Genomic DNA, 17,075 nt, shown 5'->3' on the forward strand with positions numbered 1-17,075 from the left:
TCCGACCCACGAATTGTGGACCCTTGGACTAAAATATCAACCAATCTGTTATTGGGCTCCTAAGTGGCGCATTGGTCTAAGGCACTGCATCGCAGTGCTAGAGGTGTCAATTTATTTATTTATTTTTCCTTTATTTAACCAGGCAAGTCAGTTAAGAACAAAATCTTATTTTCAATGACGGCCTAGGAACAGTGGGTTAACTGCCTGTTCAGGGGCAGAACAACAGATTTGTACCTTGTCAGCTCGGGGGTTTGGACTTGCAACCTTCCGGTTACTAGTCCAACGCTCTAACCACTAGGCTACCCTGCCGCCCCAGACCCTGGTTCAATTCCAGGCTGTATCACAACCGGCCGTGATTGGGAGTCTCGTAGGGCGGCGCACAATTGGGCCAGTGTCGTCCGGGTTTGGCTGGGGTAGGCCATCATTGTAAAATAAGAATTTGTTCTTCACTGACTTGCCTAGTTATATATTTATTTTTTTATCTGTTTATTACCGACTAAATGTATAAAGCTTTTGTAAAGCCTTTTAAATACATTATAACCATTACTAATCATGTAAAGTGTTACAAGTTTGGTTGTCACTTTTTTTATCATCATGTGTAGGACATGAATAGGACATGATATACATTTTTTGTTTTTGTTTCTGTAGAGGCAATCGTCTATCAAACCGCTCTCAAAGACACTGGAGAAAAGGATTAACCATGGAGAGTTCTCTCATTCAGGTACATGACACTGTAGAGAGAACAAGTATAAAAGTAGCACAGATACTGTATATACGTATATAACTTTGTAAAACACCAATTAGATCAAAACGCTTCTTTATCATTGAAACCAACGCATTCTGGCATCTTGCCTTCATCAGCACATTTGACTAACTACAAACAGTCACAACAGTCACATCCTTTGCACATCCTCCTTCCCCCTCTACCTCCCCCGTCCCTGGTTCCTGATTCCTGTGTTTCCCAGATAAGTATGGGGGCTCTGGGGATGAGCTGAAGCCCAGCAGCCTTATGAGGAAGAGTCCTTCCCTGGAGTCGGTCATCAAGTCCCCAGCAACCTTCAGCAGCCGCAGCCACTCCATGAGCTACAACAAGAACAACAGCAAGCTCAGGTGGGCCCTCCTCACTGCAGATTTAGAGAAAGAGCCCACACAACTACATTGATCACAGAAACACACAAACATGTATCACTTGTAACATCACACATCATCACCGGTTCATACACATACAGTAGATCAGGGGTTCCCAACTTTTCCTGGGGGGTCGCGGGACCTTCCATGATTTGAGGGGTAAACAAACTATTATTATTTGGATTTGGGATTTTGTTTTAATCGCCTTTGTATAAACCGATCAATAACAACACATAACCCTGCGATGCTTTAGGCTAGAAACAAGAGGTAAACTGCCTGAGGTAGACGTGACTGCACATGGGGAGATCTTTGGTTTGTCTCTATGACATTCAGAAGCTGAGCTATGACCTAGTCACGAAATATTACATTTTTTACTTTGCTTGAGAAGTAATGTTATCAAATGTGTGACTGTCGCTATCAATTCACTTTCTGTAAAATATTGAGTGTTCATATAAATTCTAATATTTGGTAGTGGAATAACATTTGGGGAAATCCAGTTTTGACTTTGTATTCCATATCAAAAATTATTATTATTATTATTATCATTAAACAGCCTATCTAAAATATGTCATGAGTCTTGTTAAACTACGTAGAATGGCAAGAAATGAGCTTCAAAACAACACATTTCCCTAGGTCCCTTAAATTAAACAAAATCAAGCGTGACATACAAATGTGAAAAAGAGGGCCCTGGGGAATAAAATGTTGGGAACACTTGCACTAGATGCGGTCTTTCCGTTGCAGTCATTTTGCTGTGGCGCTGCGCCATGGGAAAATCGTTGCCTCCACGCCCCAAAAATAAGGAACATGAACAAATATTTCTGCCGCGGTGCACGAAAAACCGGACGCCCCATAGTAGAATAGCTTATCTATTTACCTATTCTGGTGACATAAAGTGGTTTCTGTGAGAGGTACAGTCGGGGGGGTGTTACCCCAGGTGGTAGGTAGGTTACCCTATATTCACTGTTTATGCAAGTTTTTTGGTACATAAAATGAATCAATATCAGCCTAACTAGTTAAAATATCACATTTGATTAGCTATATGCATGGTCCAATGTTAAAATAATAACATTTTTCATATATTTTCTTATTTAACCTTTATTTAACTGGGCAAGTCAGTTAATAAGAACAAATTCTAATTTACAATGGCGGCCAAACCCTAACCGGACGACTCTGGGCCAATTGTGCGCGGCCCTAGGGGACTCTCAATCACAGCTGGTTGTGATACAGCCTGGAATCGAACCAGGGTCTGTAGTGACGCCTCTAGCACTGAGATGCAGTGCCTTAGACCGCTGCACCACTCGGGAGCCCCAAATAATGTTATTGGGCTCATTTCTGGAGGTGGAAAGTACATTTTAGGTGGTATCAGCTACACATTTTTTCCAGAGGAAACACTGAGTAGATGACACATGCAGATACACACCCACAAACTTTCATACATATTCATACTGAGAGATCTTAACAGTCATGCACTTGGTGTTAGTCATACTATTCACTATTAGATCAGTGACAAGCTGGCAGCGTGTTGATCATACTGTATCTATCACCGAATTGCCCCAGTTTTTACTGACTGTTACGTCCTAAATGGCACCCTATTCCCTATATTGTGCACTACTTTTAACCAGAGCCCATAGGGCTTTGGTCAAAAATTGAGCACTATATAGGGAATATGGTGCCATTTGGGACGTACACACTGACTGAACCCCATGGTTTGATACTGAGAGTCCCGAGAGCCTTCTGTTCTGGTGCGCTAGTAGACACAGTAGAAGTAAACTTGGAAGAGATGAGTCAGAGAGAAATGTTAAATAAACATCAGATTACATTTGTTGTGACTACCGAACTCAAGATTAATTAAGCATAATAAGTCTCCATGCAGGCCTCTTTCTGTTTTCTCAACCCAGCCATCAAACAATACTTTAGAACAATTTAATATAATATAATACATTGGAATGTTGTGCAGGACTATGGTAGATGAAGGAACCAATCTATCTGTTCAGACTGTTAGAGTATGTATCTGGTTGTCACGTTCTGACCTTTATTTCCTTTGTTTTGTATTTATTTAGTATGGTCAGGGCGTGAGTTGGGTGGGCAGTCTATGTTTGTTTTTCTAGGTTTTGGGTATTTCTATGTTTCGGCCTAGTATGGTTCTCAATCAGAGGCAGGTGTCATTAGTTCTCTGATTGAGAATCATACTTAGGTAGCCTGGGTTTCACTGTGTGTTTGTGGGTGATTGTTCCTGTCTCTGTGTTTTGCACCAGATAGGGCTGTTTTTGGTTTTCCACGTTTATTGTTTTGTAGTGTTCGTGTTTATCGTTTTTTTATTAAACATGAATCAATATAACCACGCTGCGTTTTGGTCCGCCTCTACGTCACCACAGGAAAACCCTTACACTGGTCAATATGTCAGTGTATTATGTTTGTTGTTTATAACAGTGTGTTATATGTGAAAATGGGATTGTATTTGAATGTTTATGGAATCTTGGAAGATTAGTCCAAATGAGGACTAAATTAAAATAAATGAATAATAAAATCAAAATCTCTCAAACAATCACTTCAATACAGGAGATACATTGCATATGTTTACAGTCACATACAGTGCCTTGCGAAAGTATTCGGCCCCCTTGAACTTTGCGACCTTTTGCCACATTTCAGGCTTCAAACATAAAGATATAAAACTGTATTTTTTTGTGAAGAATCAACAACAAGTGGGACACAATCATGAAGTGGAACGACATTTATTGGATATTTAAAACTTTTTTAACAAATCAAAAACTGAAAAATTGGGCGTGCAAAATTATTCAGCCCCCTTAAGTTAATACTTTGTAGCGCCACCTTTTGCTGCGATTACAGCTGTAAGTCGCTTGGGGTATGTCTTTATCAGTTTTGCACATCGAGAGACTGACATTTTTTCCCATTCCTCCTTGCAAAACAGCTTGAGCTCAGTGAGGTTGGATGGAGAGCATTTGTGAACAGCAGTTTTCAGTTCTTTCCACAGATTCTCGATTGGATTCAGGTCTGGACTTTGACTTGGCCATTCTAACACCTGGATATGTTTATTTTTGAACCATTCCATTGTAGATTTTGCTTTATGTTTTGGATCATTGTCTTGTTGGAAGACAAATCTCCGTCCCAGTCTCAGGTCTTTTGCAGACTCCATCAGGTTTTCTTCCAGAATGGTCCTGTATTTGGCTCCATCCATCTTCCCATCAATTTTAACCATCTTCCCTGTCCCTGCTGAAGAAAAGCAGGCCCAAACCATGATGCTGCCACCACCATGTTTGACAGTGGGGATGGTGTGTTCAGCTGTGTTGCTTTTATGCCAAACATAACGTTTTGCATTGTTGCCAAAAAGTTCAATTTTGGTTTCATCTGACCAGAGCACCTTCTTCCACATGTTTGGTGTGTCTCCCAGGTGGCTTGTGGCAAACTTTAAACTACACTTTTTATGGATATCTTTAAGAAATGGCTTTCTTCTTGCCACTCTTCCATAAAGGCCAGATTTTTGCAATATACGACTGATTGTTGTCCTATGGACAGAGTCTCCCACCTCAGCTGTAGATCTCTGCAGTTCATCCAGAGTGATCATGGGCCTCTTGGCTGCATCTCTGATCAGTCTTCTCCTTGTATGAGCTGAAAGTTTAGAGGGACGGCCAGGTCTTGGTAGATTTGCAGTGGTCTGATACTCCTTCCATTTCAATATTATCGCTTGCACAGTGCTCCTTGGGATGTTTAAAGCTTGGGAAATCTTTTTGTATCCAAATCCGGCTTTAAACTTCTTCACAACAGTATCTCGGACCTGCCTGGTGTGTTCCTTGTTCTTCATGATGCTCTCTGCACTTTTAACGGACTATCACAGTGCAGGTGCATTTATACAGAGACTTGATTACACACAGGTGGATTGTATTTATCATCATTAGTCATTTAGGTCAACATTGGATCATTCAGAGATCCTCACTGAACTTCTGGAGAGAGTTTGCTGCACTGAAAGTAAAGGGGCTGAATAATTTTGCACGCCCAATTTTTCAGTTTTTGATTTGTTAAAAAAGTTTGAAATATCCAATAAATGTCGTTCCACTTCATGATTGTGTCCCACTTGTTGTTGATTCTTCACAAAAAAATACAGTTTTATATCTTTATGTTTGATGCCTGAAATGTGGCAAAAGGTCGCAAAGTTCAAGGGGGCCGAATACTTTCGCAAGGCACTGTAGTTTTTCATTGTTTATCTAGAGCTAATGACAAACATGCATAATTAATGTGATATCGAGGGTGACCCAATGTCATACTATTAAACTCTCAACACACACAACACACAAACACTAGATTGTCTAGATCTCTACATTGTCACGGACACAAACAACAGTATGTGAACATTTTTGTTGCTCCGCAAATGTGTTTATATTTGGTATTGTTTTCACAACTGTATGTCACCAGTGAATTCATACACTGGCTTTTAAAAAGCAACATTTGATATGACAATTCACGATTCCCCAAGCTCTAGTATGTCGTAACATGATGAAATAAACGAAATGTTTTAGTGTTCAAACTGGACCATGTAGCTCAGTGCGACCAAGGACTATTTATGTTCCCATGGCCAAAGAGACAACTAGCTTTCATTATGACAGCCCAGGAGATCACATCAGCGACTGTGTGTGTGTGCGTGCGTGCGTGCGTGCTAATGCCTGCGTGCGTATGCCTGTGTGCGTATGCCTGCGTGTGTATGCCTGCGTGTGTATGCCTGCGTGCATATGCCTGTGTGAGTGCATGCATGCATATTTACTGTATGTGAGGTTGATGGAGACCCAACACACAGGTCAGATGCCATAACTTTTGTTTCCCTCTCTGTCATTGGCTGCGGTGTCAGTGTGGAAAGAAAGGACCCCTTGGCTGCACTGGCGCGGGAGTATGGGGGATCTAAGAGGAACGCTCTACTGAAGTGGTGCCAGAAGAAAACAGAAGGCTATCCGGTAAGGGCCCTGGGTCAGAGACCTGTCTCAATACATAACCCTATCAAATTCCTCTTTCTTTCTCTCGCTTTCTCTCTCCCCATCTCTCTGACCCTCTCACTCTCTCTCCTCTCTCTCTCTCCTTTCTCCCTCTTTTTCTCTGTTGCTATCTCTCTCTCTCTCTCTCGCTAGATATCAGGCATATGTCATGCAGGCCATACTGTGCAGTGAATGTTCCTAAAAATCCAAGGTTTGGTGGGGAACACTTTAGTATAGGAAAACCCATCTTAAGATACTATGTCCTTATTAGTCGAACATTGAGACAGATGATGAAGAATCTCTTTCTTGTTAAACTTGCTCTTTATTAAATACAAATAAATTATTACATTTATTTAATATGTCTTTATTATGACTAACAATGAGGTTATTAAAGATTGGCCAATAACACATGACTTATAATGTTAGAGTAAAAACACAAGTAATAAAGGCCTAATATACAGTAAAACTAATAAGACCAAATAAAGGCCTAATATATAGCTAATAACCTAATAACTGTTTTTATATAATAGTCTGCTGTGTTTACACACAGACAAACCCTCACCTCACCTGTCCTAACTGTGTGGATATAAGATGATATCATTAATGTCAGCAAATCATCCTCAATGCAAAGGGATCCAGTGATGAGTGAGTGTGAGTGAGTGCATTTGTGTCTGTATGCGTGTTATTATGTGTGTGTGTCACGCCCTGACCTTAGTTATCTTTGTTTTCTTTATTATTTTGGTTAGGTCAGGGTGTGACAAGGGGTGGTTTGTTGTGTTTTTGTCCTGTCTAGGGTTTTTGTATGTCTATGGTTGCCTAGATTGGTTCTCAATTAGAGGCAGCTGTTTATCGTTGTCGCTGATTGGGAACCATATTTAGGCAGCCATATTCCTTGGGTAATTTGTGGGTGATTGTCTATGTTTAGTTGCCTGTGGAAGCACTATTATTATAGCTTCAAGTTCATTTTGTTGTTTTTGTACGTTTGTTTAAGTTTCTTCGTTTCATTAAAGAATATGTATTCTCATCACGCTGCGCCTTGGTCTCATCACTATAACGAACGTGACAGAATCACCCACCAAATAAGGACCAAGCAGCGTGAATGGGAGGAACAGCGCTTGGTGGAAAAATGGACCCAGGAGAAGAATGAGTGGGTAACAACCTGGGAGGAGATAGAGAGGTGGTCGATCGATCCAGAGAGAGTGCCAGTGCCCGCCTGGGATTCTATGGAACAGTGCGAGGAGGGATACAGGAGAATGGAGGAACGGCGTCGATATAAGGGTACACGGCTAGCAAGGAAGCCCGGGAGGCAGCACCAATATTTTTTTGGGGGGGTGGCACACGAGGAGATTGGCTGAGTCAGGTAGGAGACCTGAGCCAACTCCTCGTGCTTACCGTGGGGAGCGTGTTACTGGTCAGGCACCGTGTTATGCGGTGGAACGCACGGTGTTCCGCCGGACAGGCGGGAGACTCTGGCAGCGCCGGACTGGGTACTGTCGCCAGACGCTCTGGACTGGGTACTGTCGCCGAACGCTCTGGACTGGTGAGGTGCACTGTAGGCCTGGTGCGTGGTGCCGGCACTGGTGGTACTGGGCTGGGGACACACACCCTGCTGGCACAGGACGCACAGGGCTGCGTCCAAGTATAAACATCCAGCCAGGACGGGTTGTGTCAGCTCTACACTCCAGACCTCCAGTACGCCTCCACAGCCCAGTACGTCCTGTGCCTGCTCCCCGCACTCGCCCTGAGGTGCGTGTCCCCAGCCCAGTACCACCAGTGCCAACACCACGCACCAGGCTTCCTGTGCGTCTCCAGAGCCCTGTACGCCCTGTTCCTCCTCCCCGCACTCACCCTGAGGTGCGTGTCCCCAGCCCGGTACCACCAGTGCCGGCACTACGCACCAGGCCTATAGTGCGCCTCGGCAGTCCAGTACTCCCTGTTCCTGCTCCTCGCACTCGCCATGAGGTGTGTGTCCCCAGCCCGGTACCACCAGTGCCGGCACCACGCACCAGGCCTACAGTGCACCTCACCAGTCCAGAGCGTCCGGCGACAGTACCCAGTCCAGAGCGTCTGGCGACAGTACCCAGTCCGGCGCTGCCAGAGTCTCCCGCCTGTCCGGCGCTGCCGGGGGTACTGTCACGCCCTGACCTTAGTTATCTTTGTTTTCTTTGTTATTTTGGTTAGGTCAGAGTGTGACAAGGGGTGGTTTGTTGTGTTTTTGTCCTGTCTAGGGTTTCTGTATGTTTATGGGCTTGTTTCTAGTCTAGGTGTTTTGTATGTCTATGGTTGCCTAGATTGGTTCTCAGAGGCAGCTGTTTATCGTTGTCTCTGATTGGGAACCATATTTAGGCAGCCATATTCCTTGGGTAATTCGTCGGTGATTGTCTGCCAGCTAATGCCACTAACACTGGTAAACAAAGGCTAAGAAAGGAGGGTCGGGATCTGCCTGGTCTCTGCACTGTTCTCCCTCTTAACTAAATTCCATCGCAGTATGGAGTGTGCTAGCTAGCTTACAGTAGCACCAAGGCTGCGACTGAAATGGCACCCTATTCCCTATATATTGCACTACATAGGGAATAGGGTGCCATTTCGGGCTAAGCCCAACACCACTACTCTACTTAGCCTAACAATGGCCTTGTCCAAGGGTTTCAGTTCAATTAAATGACAGACTGCTGTACTTTGCTCAACCAAGCACACAAGTCAATAAGGATATTAAAACTTCTTAAGGATCGGTGTTCTGCTAGCGAGACAACTTCTGGTGAAATTGGTGGGCGCTCAATTCAAATAAATAATCATAAATATTATGGATTTTCAACATTTTGGTACATATAAGTGTCTTATATCGGCTGAATGCTTAAATTCTTGTTCATCTAACTGCACTGTCCAATTTTTAGTAGCTATTACAGCGAAAACATGCCAAGCGATTGTTTGAGGATGGCGCCCCACATCAAAATATTTCATACATTCACAATATAACGATGAAATATTCACTTTTTGAAAATCTTCCTCTGATTTGTCATCCAAAGGGTCCCAGCTTCAACATGTAGGGTTGTTTTGTTAGATAAAATCCTTCTTTATATCCCAAAAAGTCAGTTTAGTTGGCGCCATCGATTTGAGTAATCCACTCGTTCAACTTGCAGAGAAAGGAATCCAAAAATCTACCCCTAAACTTTGTTTCAACAAGTCAAAATACATTTCTATTTACTCCTCAGATACCCTAAAATGTAATCAAACTATAATATTTCTTTCGGAAAGAAATATGTTCAATAGGAAACCGATTTTAGCAGATGCGTAATGTCTTCATGGCACGCACAAACACGAATTTCCAAGACTGTGTCCTTCTAAAACTGATATTTCTTTCAGACTGCTGACACCTTGTGGAAGTCATAGGAATTGCATCCAGGGAGCTAATTTTCATTATGACCTTTCTCTTGCATTTCTAAGAGGACGGTCTCTCTCCAAAAAATTCTGGTTGGTTTTCTCCTACCATATCTATTGCGTTATATTCTACATTATTTTAACATTTCTACAAACTTCAAAGTGTTTTCTTTCCAATGGTACCAATTATATACATATCTTAGCTTCAGGGCCTGAGCTACAGGCAGTTTAATTTTGGCACATCATTCAGACAGGAGGTAGAGAAAAAGGGGCCTAGGCCTAATTAATACAAGGTTAAAGGTGACTAAAAATAGACTAGCTTTAAAGGATTGAATGAGTTGTTAGATCAATAGAGTTCCTGTTTTTAGGCATGTTTGATGGTGAAATGAGTCATCCCTCCACCCTGTCCTCTGTTGCCATGGTACCTCGTTCATAATTCTGACTCACTGCTGATGTTCCTAAGACACCGTAAATCCATTGTGATGAAAACAGCCAACCTTGATAGTTACAGTAGATACGTTTATTTCTCTAGCACTCCAACTGAATGGACTCTACTGTACAATGGCTGTATTTGCAGCTATGCTCTCCTTTAACTGAGAGGTGGACATGGTCTCCATCTTGACTGCTTATCCGATCGTTTCTTTCATACACAAACTGAATGGTATATAGCTGTGGGGTATTCATTTTAGTCAACACTCTTATCCAGAGCAATTAGGGTTATGTGACTTGCTCAATGGCACATCGACAGCTTTTCACCTAGACGGCTCTGGGATTCGAACCTTTCCGTTACTGGCCCAACGGTCTTAACCACTAGGCTACCTCCCGTTTCAGTCATTGGCACCTACTGGTATTCTATGGTCTACTTTTACACTCAGTGGTTCTGCTGAGGAGAATAATCATTCTCTGGTTTATGGAATGCAATAAGAGGCTTTGGTTAATAGCTGGATGAGAATTTATTTCAGTACATGGAATGAATAGGCTCTGAGGTGACTGTTACAGTATATGATGATGCGTAATTTCCATGTGAGCGTCCATGTGTTTGAATTCCTCCTCAGATTGTGGGTCCGGTGGTTTAACACACCAGATATTTTTAGGAGGAACGTGACCAAACTTGTGAACGGCTGTACAACACGTGTGAGATGCTCAATGACATTAACATTGAGTGTTGCATAATACTGCAGAAACATCCATGTGTTTTTGTGTCAGGACAACAGCCGTCCATGTCTAAATAATTAATTAATTATTAAATTCATTCATTAATCTGTATTTGATGCCATGGGCATCAGTTTCGAGCTCTAAAATGACATTCCATTTCATGGCACATCCCAGTAGTAGGAACAGACACAGGCCTTCTCTGACCACACGGCTGCCTGGGAAAGGAAAAGGTTAATGCCAGAGCACAATATGGGCCATAAATTGAGCTTAATATCAGGCCGGCAAAGGTCAGAGCAGACAACCAACTATGTTCACTGTCATGGCCGACCTGCCCTGGTCCGACAGAGGCCCACTAATGACCTGCTAATGTGTGGAGACAGACAGCCTGTCACAGTCAAACATCTCTTCTTAAGGCTGTTGGCTTGCCAGGCTGAGGCCATAATGTTGATAGCGTTCCCCAAACGGGAGGTTGGGCAGTTGCGATCCCTTTCCCTTTTCTACGTAACCATCATTCATTCTGGTTTGATAAAGGTTAGTGGGGGTTATACCTTTCAGTTTCAACAGATTTTAGTGTATTGTTCTGTGGGATACCTATTTTACTCCATTTAGTAAGGTGGGTCGTGAGATGATATGTCCCAACTAACAAGACTCTAAAAGCTCCAAATCATGTTGTCGAGTTGAAGAGGTCATGTAATGGGGACATAATTAACTGTCACTTTGAAGTATTTTACCAGCCCTGTAGGAATATTGACTCTGCGGTGTGTGTGGTGTGTGTGGTGTGCGGTGTGTGTGCGTGTGTCTGGTGTGCGTGCCGTGTGTGTTCTCTCTGTTGCACGGCTCAGCTGAAGTAGGTGTCAGGAAACTGGCCTCATATATTTTCTCATCTGTCTGCGTGGAGCCGGAATGGCCTCTCTCTCAGACATCCCCTTCCCCTGGCTGGAGGTCAGTTGTTATTATACCACAGACGTATTGTTTCAAGGCCTGTGGTCAAACAAGACTCTAAATTAAATTAAGATGGAAAAACAGGCACTACTGTAATCAAGAGGGGGCTATATCCCATTTAAAGTGAAAACCACTAAAGACACAGTGTGTCCCAAATGGCACCCTTTTCCTTATAGTGCACTACCTTGGACCAGAACCCTAGTACACTATATAGGGAATAGAGTGCCATTTGGGACGCATATTTTGAAGCTATATTCCTAATTGGGGATGCAAAGCCTTATTACAATACTTTTCCTGTGGTCAATAATAATTACTGGGATGGATTTAGATGGCTGTTAGCCTAGCTGTTAGAGCGTTGGGCCAGTAAATGAAAGGTCGCTGGTTCGAATACCCTAGCCGACAAGGTGAAAAATCTATCGATGTACCCATGAGCAAGGCACTTATCCCTAATTTGCTCTAGGGGTGCCTTACTACTACGGCTGACCTTTTAAACACCTATCCGGTGTATGTGACAATAAAACATCTTGGGTTTTTTATATGCTAGGATTTTCATTTGATTTAGTTGCTATTATATTACGTTAACACTAGCATAATAAATCTAGGGTCATTATTGATCACGATGAAGGGCTAACTTGGCTATTATGTGTTTGATTTTAAACACCATCCTCCTATCACATCAAACTAAAAGAGGATGGCAGGTTTATTGCAGTTTTTAATGTTGAAAACAAGATACAGTGTGAAGCCACTGTGTACGTGCGGACATACCCGTACATCTCACCTGAGCCCTCTCCCCTTAAATGGAGCAGTGATGATGGCCATGGGCCTCTATGTATGCGCCCACTCAGGCGGTGTGTGTGTCTGCGTGTGTGTGTGTGTGTCAACCTGCCAATACGGCTCGTGCCACTGGCCATACTCTAACGACTAACAAGGTCAACGAGATACCATTAAACGTGGTAAACAACACACACAGTGACGTGAGTGCTGGAGGTGGCCGTGCTGTTGCCATGGTGAGGAAGAGATCAATACCCCCCCCCCCCCCCCCCGGGGAGAAGGGGTAAACACAACACCACGGTAATGTGACCAAGATTAGTAGATACACACACACACACACTGGGACCTGAATGATGTTCTCCAGTGGTGTGTGTGTCAACATCTGGAGGAGAGGCGCGTGCTTGGTGGGACTGCTCTCAGAACACCTCAAATGTCAGCTTCTCAGAAGAGACAATCGATCAGCAAAGACCTTAATGATGCTCTGATTGACTGGGCCCTGTGGGAGCTAGCTAGCCTCTCTCAGAGTGGATGAGAGGAGAGAAAGAGCGCTCTCACAGGAAATCAACATTCACTGTTTGTAGATTTCACACACAAACACAGACACCTCCACACACACACACACACACTTCAAACAGAGATGACCATATGTACATGCCTCGACCAAAGGCCATGCAGAAGACATTATCATCATGACAAATGATCTGTTTGAATGATGATTACAGTATCTCAGTTGTACTGAAATCCACTGCCGGTCACAGACAGTTAATCACTTCAATCACAATCAATACAGAGTCTTTAATAACAAAAGGTTTTGTTCTGATCCCCACCTGCTCTGGTTTCCCACTGTATTTGTATCATGGTGGTCTTTGATGTTGTTATATTATAACCAAAACATAAACCTTGTTTATTGTTCAGGATGGGAACAATGAGGAGAAGGTGAACAGACAGGCTTAGCTGGGAGTCTCAGTCTGGGCTGAACAGAACGTAGCCTCAGCTGGGACTAACTGAGGAGATTGGCCTTCCTCGGTCATCCGGCCCTCTCTGAGAAACAAACACAACCACGGGGGGCGAGCTAGGACCCCCAGCAGTGTGAGGAAGAGGGAAGGAGCTAATGAATAGGGGGGTGGGGGTATATCTAGACAGAATAATTGGGACATTTGAACTGTGTCATGATACTGCTGGGGTTAAAATGCATCATGACTCTCCCTGCCTCAAGTACCATGTATATGGGAGATACATACTTACTCAACACAATTCAAACTGACACAAAGGCCTTGGTATCCCTGTATCCTATTTGACTTCTGCCACTCCTCCTAACACCCGAGAGAGAGAGAGAGAGAGAGAGAGACAGACAGACAGACACAGACAGACAGACAGACAGACAGACAGACAGACAGACACAGACAGACAGACAGACAGACAGACAGACAGCGTGACGTCTCAACCCAACAGGAAATAAAATACAACCGTTTGAGAGAACCAATCTAAGCTCAGCCAGAAATAAGCACAACTCAGAGCAAATAGTGCATTTACAACGGCTTCCTGTCCAGACCAGTGTGTCACAGCTCTCTTTCGCTTTATATCACATGAGTTGCGTCAGCATGCTATTTATCTACTTCCCCAGAGTCAGATGAACTCCCGGATACCATTGTTATGTCTTGCGTCCAGGATGAAGGAAGTTAGAGGTCGTATCGCAAGCCAATGCTAACTAGCATTAGCGCTAACTTAAAGCAAAGACCGTCTTTGCGCTAAGATAGTTATCATTGTCTCGCGAATGCATATTGACTGTAAGGTTTTATTGTAACTCCAATGACGATGTGTTGGGCCAGTGTGGTAGATATGAGAAACAAAATAAAAAAGTGAGAGATGACTGTTGGTTTGTGCTGTAGTATGTAGAGAGCTTTATTTATAGTATTGGAACTTCTTTGTTGTCGTAGCTGATGGTGATATTGTATGGCTGACTGGCTGGCAGACATGCTGGCTGGCTTACTGACTGGCTGACTGGCTGGGCTTCCTAATGCAATCATACTGTATGTTATCTACTTAATATTTTACTGCAGTGGGCTAAATCAGGGTCACACAAAGTGTTTATTGGTAGTCTTAAACATTTGTCTTAAACAAATCTTCTTTCGACCAATCGATTGGTCGAAATGTTAAAACATGTATTTTTTCCTATTTAGACACATCCTATGTGTTTTAATCAAAACAATGATATGCAGTGAGCTTGTCCGATGCTTTAAGCGAATGGTTTGATTAAATAATTAAGACTCACAAATGACTAGAGTGTCACGTTCTGACCTTAGTTCTTTTGTTATGTCTTTGTTTTAGTATGGTCAGGGCGTGAGTTGGGTGAGTTGTCTATGTTCCTTTTTCTATGTGGTGTTTTTGTGTTTGGCCTGGTATGGTTCTCAATCAGAGGCAGGTGTCGTTAGTTCTCTCTGATTGAGAATCATACTTAGGTAGCCTTTTCCCACCTGTGTTTCGTGGGTGATTACTTTCCGTTTCAGTGTTTGCACCATTCCAGTGTTTGCACCATTCGGGACTGTTTCGGTGTTCATTTTGTTTCTCTTGTTCTTTTTGTATTCTGTATTCATTCTCATTAAATTACATTATGGATACATACTACACTGCATTTTGGTCCTCCGATCCTTCCTACTACTCCTCCTCAGAAGAGGAAGAAGAAAGCCGTTACATAGAGGGAGTCTGACTGAAAAGTTATGCTACCAAAATCCCTCATTTATTTAGGAAAAACATGACATATTCCCTCAACGCTTGCTCTCTTTACATGACATATGTATGCATCGCATGCACGTGACCAATAGGGCCTGGCCTATAGCTCCTGAGTGTTACAGCGGTCTACGGCACTGCATCTCAGTGCAAGAGGCGTCACTACAGTCCCTGGTTCAAATCCAGGCTGAATCACATGATTTGGAGTCCAATAGGGCGGCGCACAATTGGACCTGCGTTATCCAAGTTTGGCCGGGGTAGGCCGTCATTGTAAGTAAGAATTTGTTCTTAATTGACTTGACTAGTTAAACTAGTTAAATAAAGATTAAGTAATTCAAAAAAATATATAATAATCACATCAATAAATTGGTTATAACAAGCTCGGCTAAATGAATGCAGAGGACGTGACAAATAAACTAAAAATGGGGGACTGTTTACTGGTTGCTCAGGAGGTAAAGGGGAAGTCAGATGTGTGGAATAAATTTGACTAGTTGTGGAAAATACTGGGGATAAAGAAAAAGAAGGTAAGGAGCAAGCGCTGCATATTATGTCTCACAGGTTAACTTTTGTTGCCAGCGGTTTAGACATTAACGGCTGTGTGTTGAGTTATTTTGAGGGGACAGCAAATGTACACTGTTATACAAGCTGTACACTCACTACTTTAGATTGTAGCAAAGTGTAATTTCTTCAGTGTTGTCACATGAAAAGATATACTCAAATATTTACAAAAATGTGAGGGGTGTATTCACTTTTGTGATATACTGTATATGGATGATTTATAAAGCCAGGCATCTTTAACAGTTAGGCTATTGATTATAGACCTAATTAAGTTGGGGTTTCCTCTCTCCTCTCTTTTTTTAGACCATTAAGGCAAGGGCTGTTTTATCTTCTGCTAACTCCACTGCTGCCTCCACCGCATTGTTCTCAACACCAATATGCTGGTTAACTTTTCTATTATGCACATAGCAACATGGTCTAGGAAAAGGCGCCAATTCAACAGCACACTGATGTGATTCAGAACCGCGGACAGCGACTGCTATCCAATGTGGGAGAAAGCGATTTGTTATAAAATAAAATATTTTTTATTTGTGTTGCGTCATTGTTCTTACATAATATAATCATATACAGTTTCAGTAGCACGTCTTAGACAAATGGACTGTGCCATCCCCACGGCCTCCACAATGGATCAATTCACTCAGACAGATGCAAATCAGATCGAGGTCTTTTTTGTGTGTTTTTTGCTACTGCTCGACTAAAGAAATCTCGGTAGACCAACAGCCTATCGATCAAACAATCGACCAGTTGATAAAATGGGGTCAGCCCTGCACCCCACACACATGATTATGGGCTTAAAATATAGAGTAAACTATAGAGTGGAAATATATTCAATTTTGAGTTTGCATTCCAATATTACACTTTATATACATGACATGACAGAAGACTGAAATATAACAAAACCTTTTGACATAGAAACACCGGATATTAAGGGTGGGAGTTTAAAAAAAGAATGTTTATTAATTATGACATTTTGAAAAATATTAAAAACATTCCACCCATGAGGCCACTAGAGGGCGATTTGAACATTTGACTGCAGGAAAGAGGTACAGCTGGATTACCGGCAAAGCAAATGTATACTCTCTCTCTCTCGATTAATCTCTCCCCCACTCTATCCATATCTAGCCTCCTCTCCTCTCTCACCCCCTCTCTCCTTCTCAATCTCCCTTATGCCCCTTCTCTGTCTCTATCTCTCCCCCTCTTCTCACTCTCTCCCCCACTATACTTTCATTTGATTTCTTTCTCCTTTTGGTTCTAGTAACTGGGCAGCTCAGTCTTTTGTGTAGAGCGAGACATTTCCTGTCGCTTAATGCTGTGTTTGCTTTTCTGAGCTTGGTCCCCGAGTAATGATTGGGTCTGCTGTTGTTTTAACATTCATGGTGCCCCCTCTCTATCCCCCATCCCCCTTTATTCTGCCCCCGCCCCACCCCCCACCCATACATG

The 17,075-nt window shown here is 42.8% G+C and overlaps 1 protein-coding gene across 4 annotated transcripts in view; it reads left to right on the forward strand.

Annotated features, from left to right (window-relative positions):
• Window positions 1-17,075, forward strand: part of LOC139423124 (cytospin-B-like) — a 172,412-nt gene that overhangs the window by 123,453 nt on the left and 31,884 nt on the right. For all 4 annotated transcript variants that reach the window (XM_071174795.1, XM_071174793.1, XM_071174794.1 and 1 more), the window contains 3 exons: window positions 649-721; window positions 966-1,110; window positions 5,987-6,089. In XM_071174795.1, the coding sequence (XP_071030896.1) occupies window positions 649-721; window positions 966-1,110; window positions 5,987-6,089 (321 nt within the window). The remainder of the gene's footprint in view (window positions 1-648; window positions 722-965; window positions 1,111-5,986; window positions 6,090-17,075) is intronic.

This window comes from Oncorhynchus clarkii, chromosome 12, assembly GCF_045791955.1.
Source record: "Oncorhynchus clarkii lewisi isolate Uvic-CL-2024 chromosome 12, UVic_Ocla_1.0, whole genome shotgun sequence".
Taxonomy (NCBI): Eukaryota; Metazoa; Chordata; class Actinopteri; order Salmoniformes; family Salmonidae; genus Oncorhynchus; species Oncorhynchus clarkii.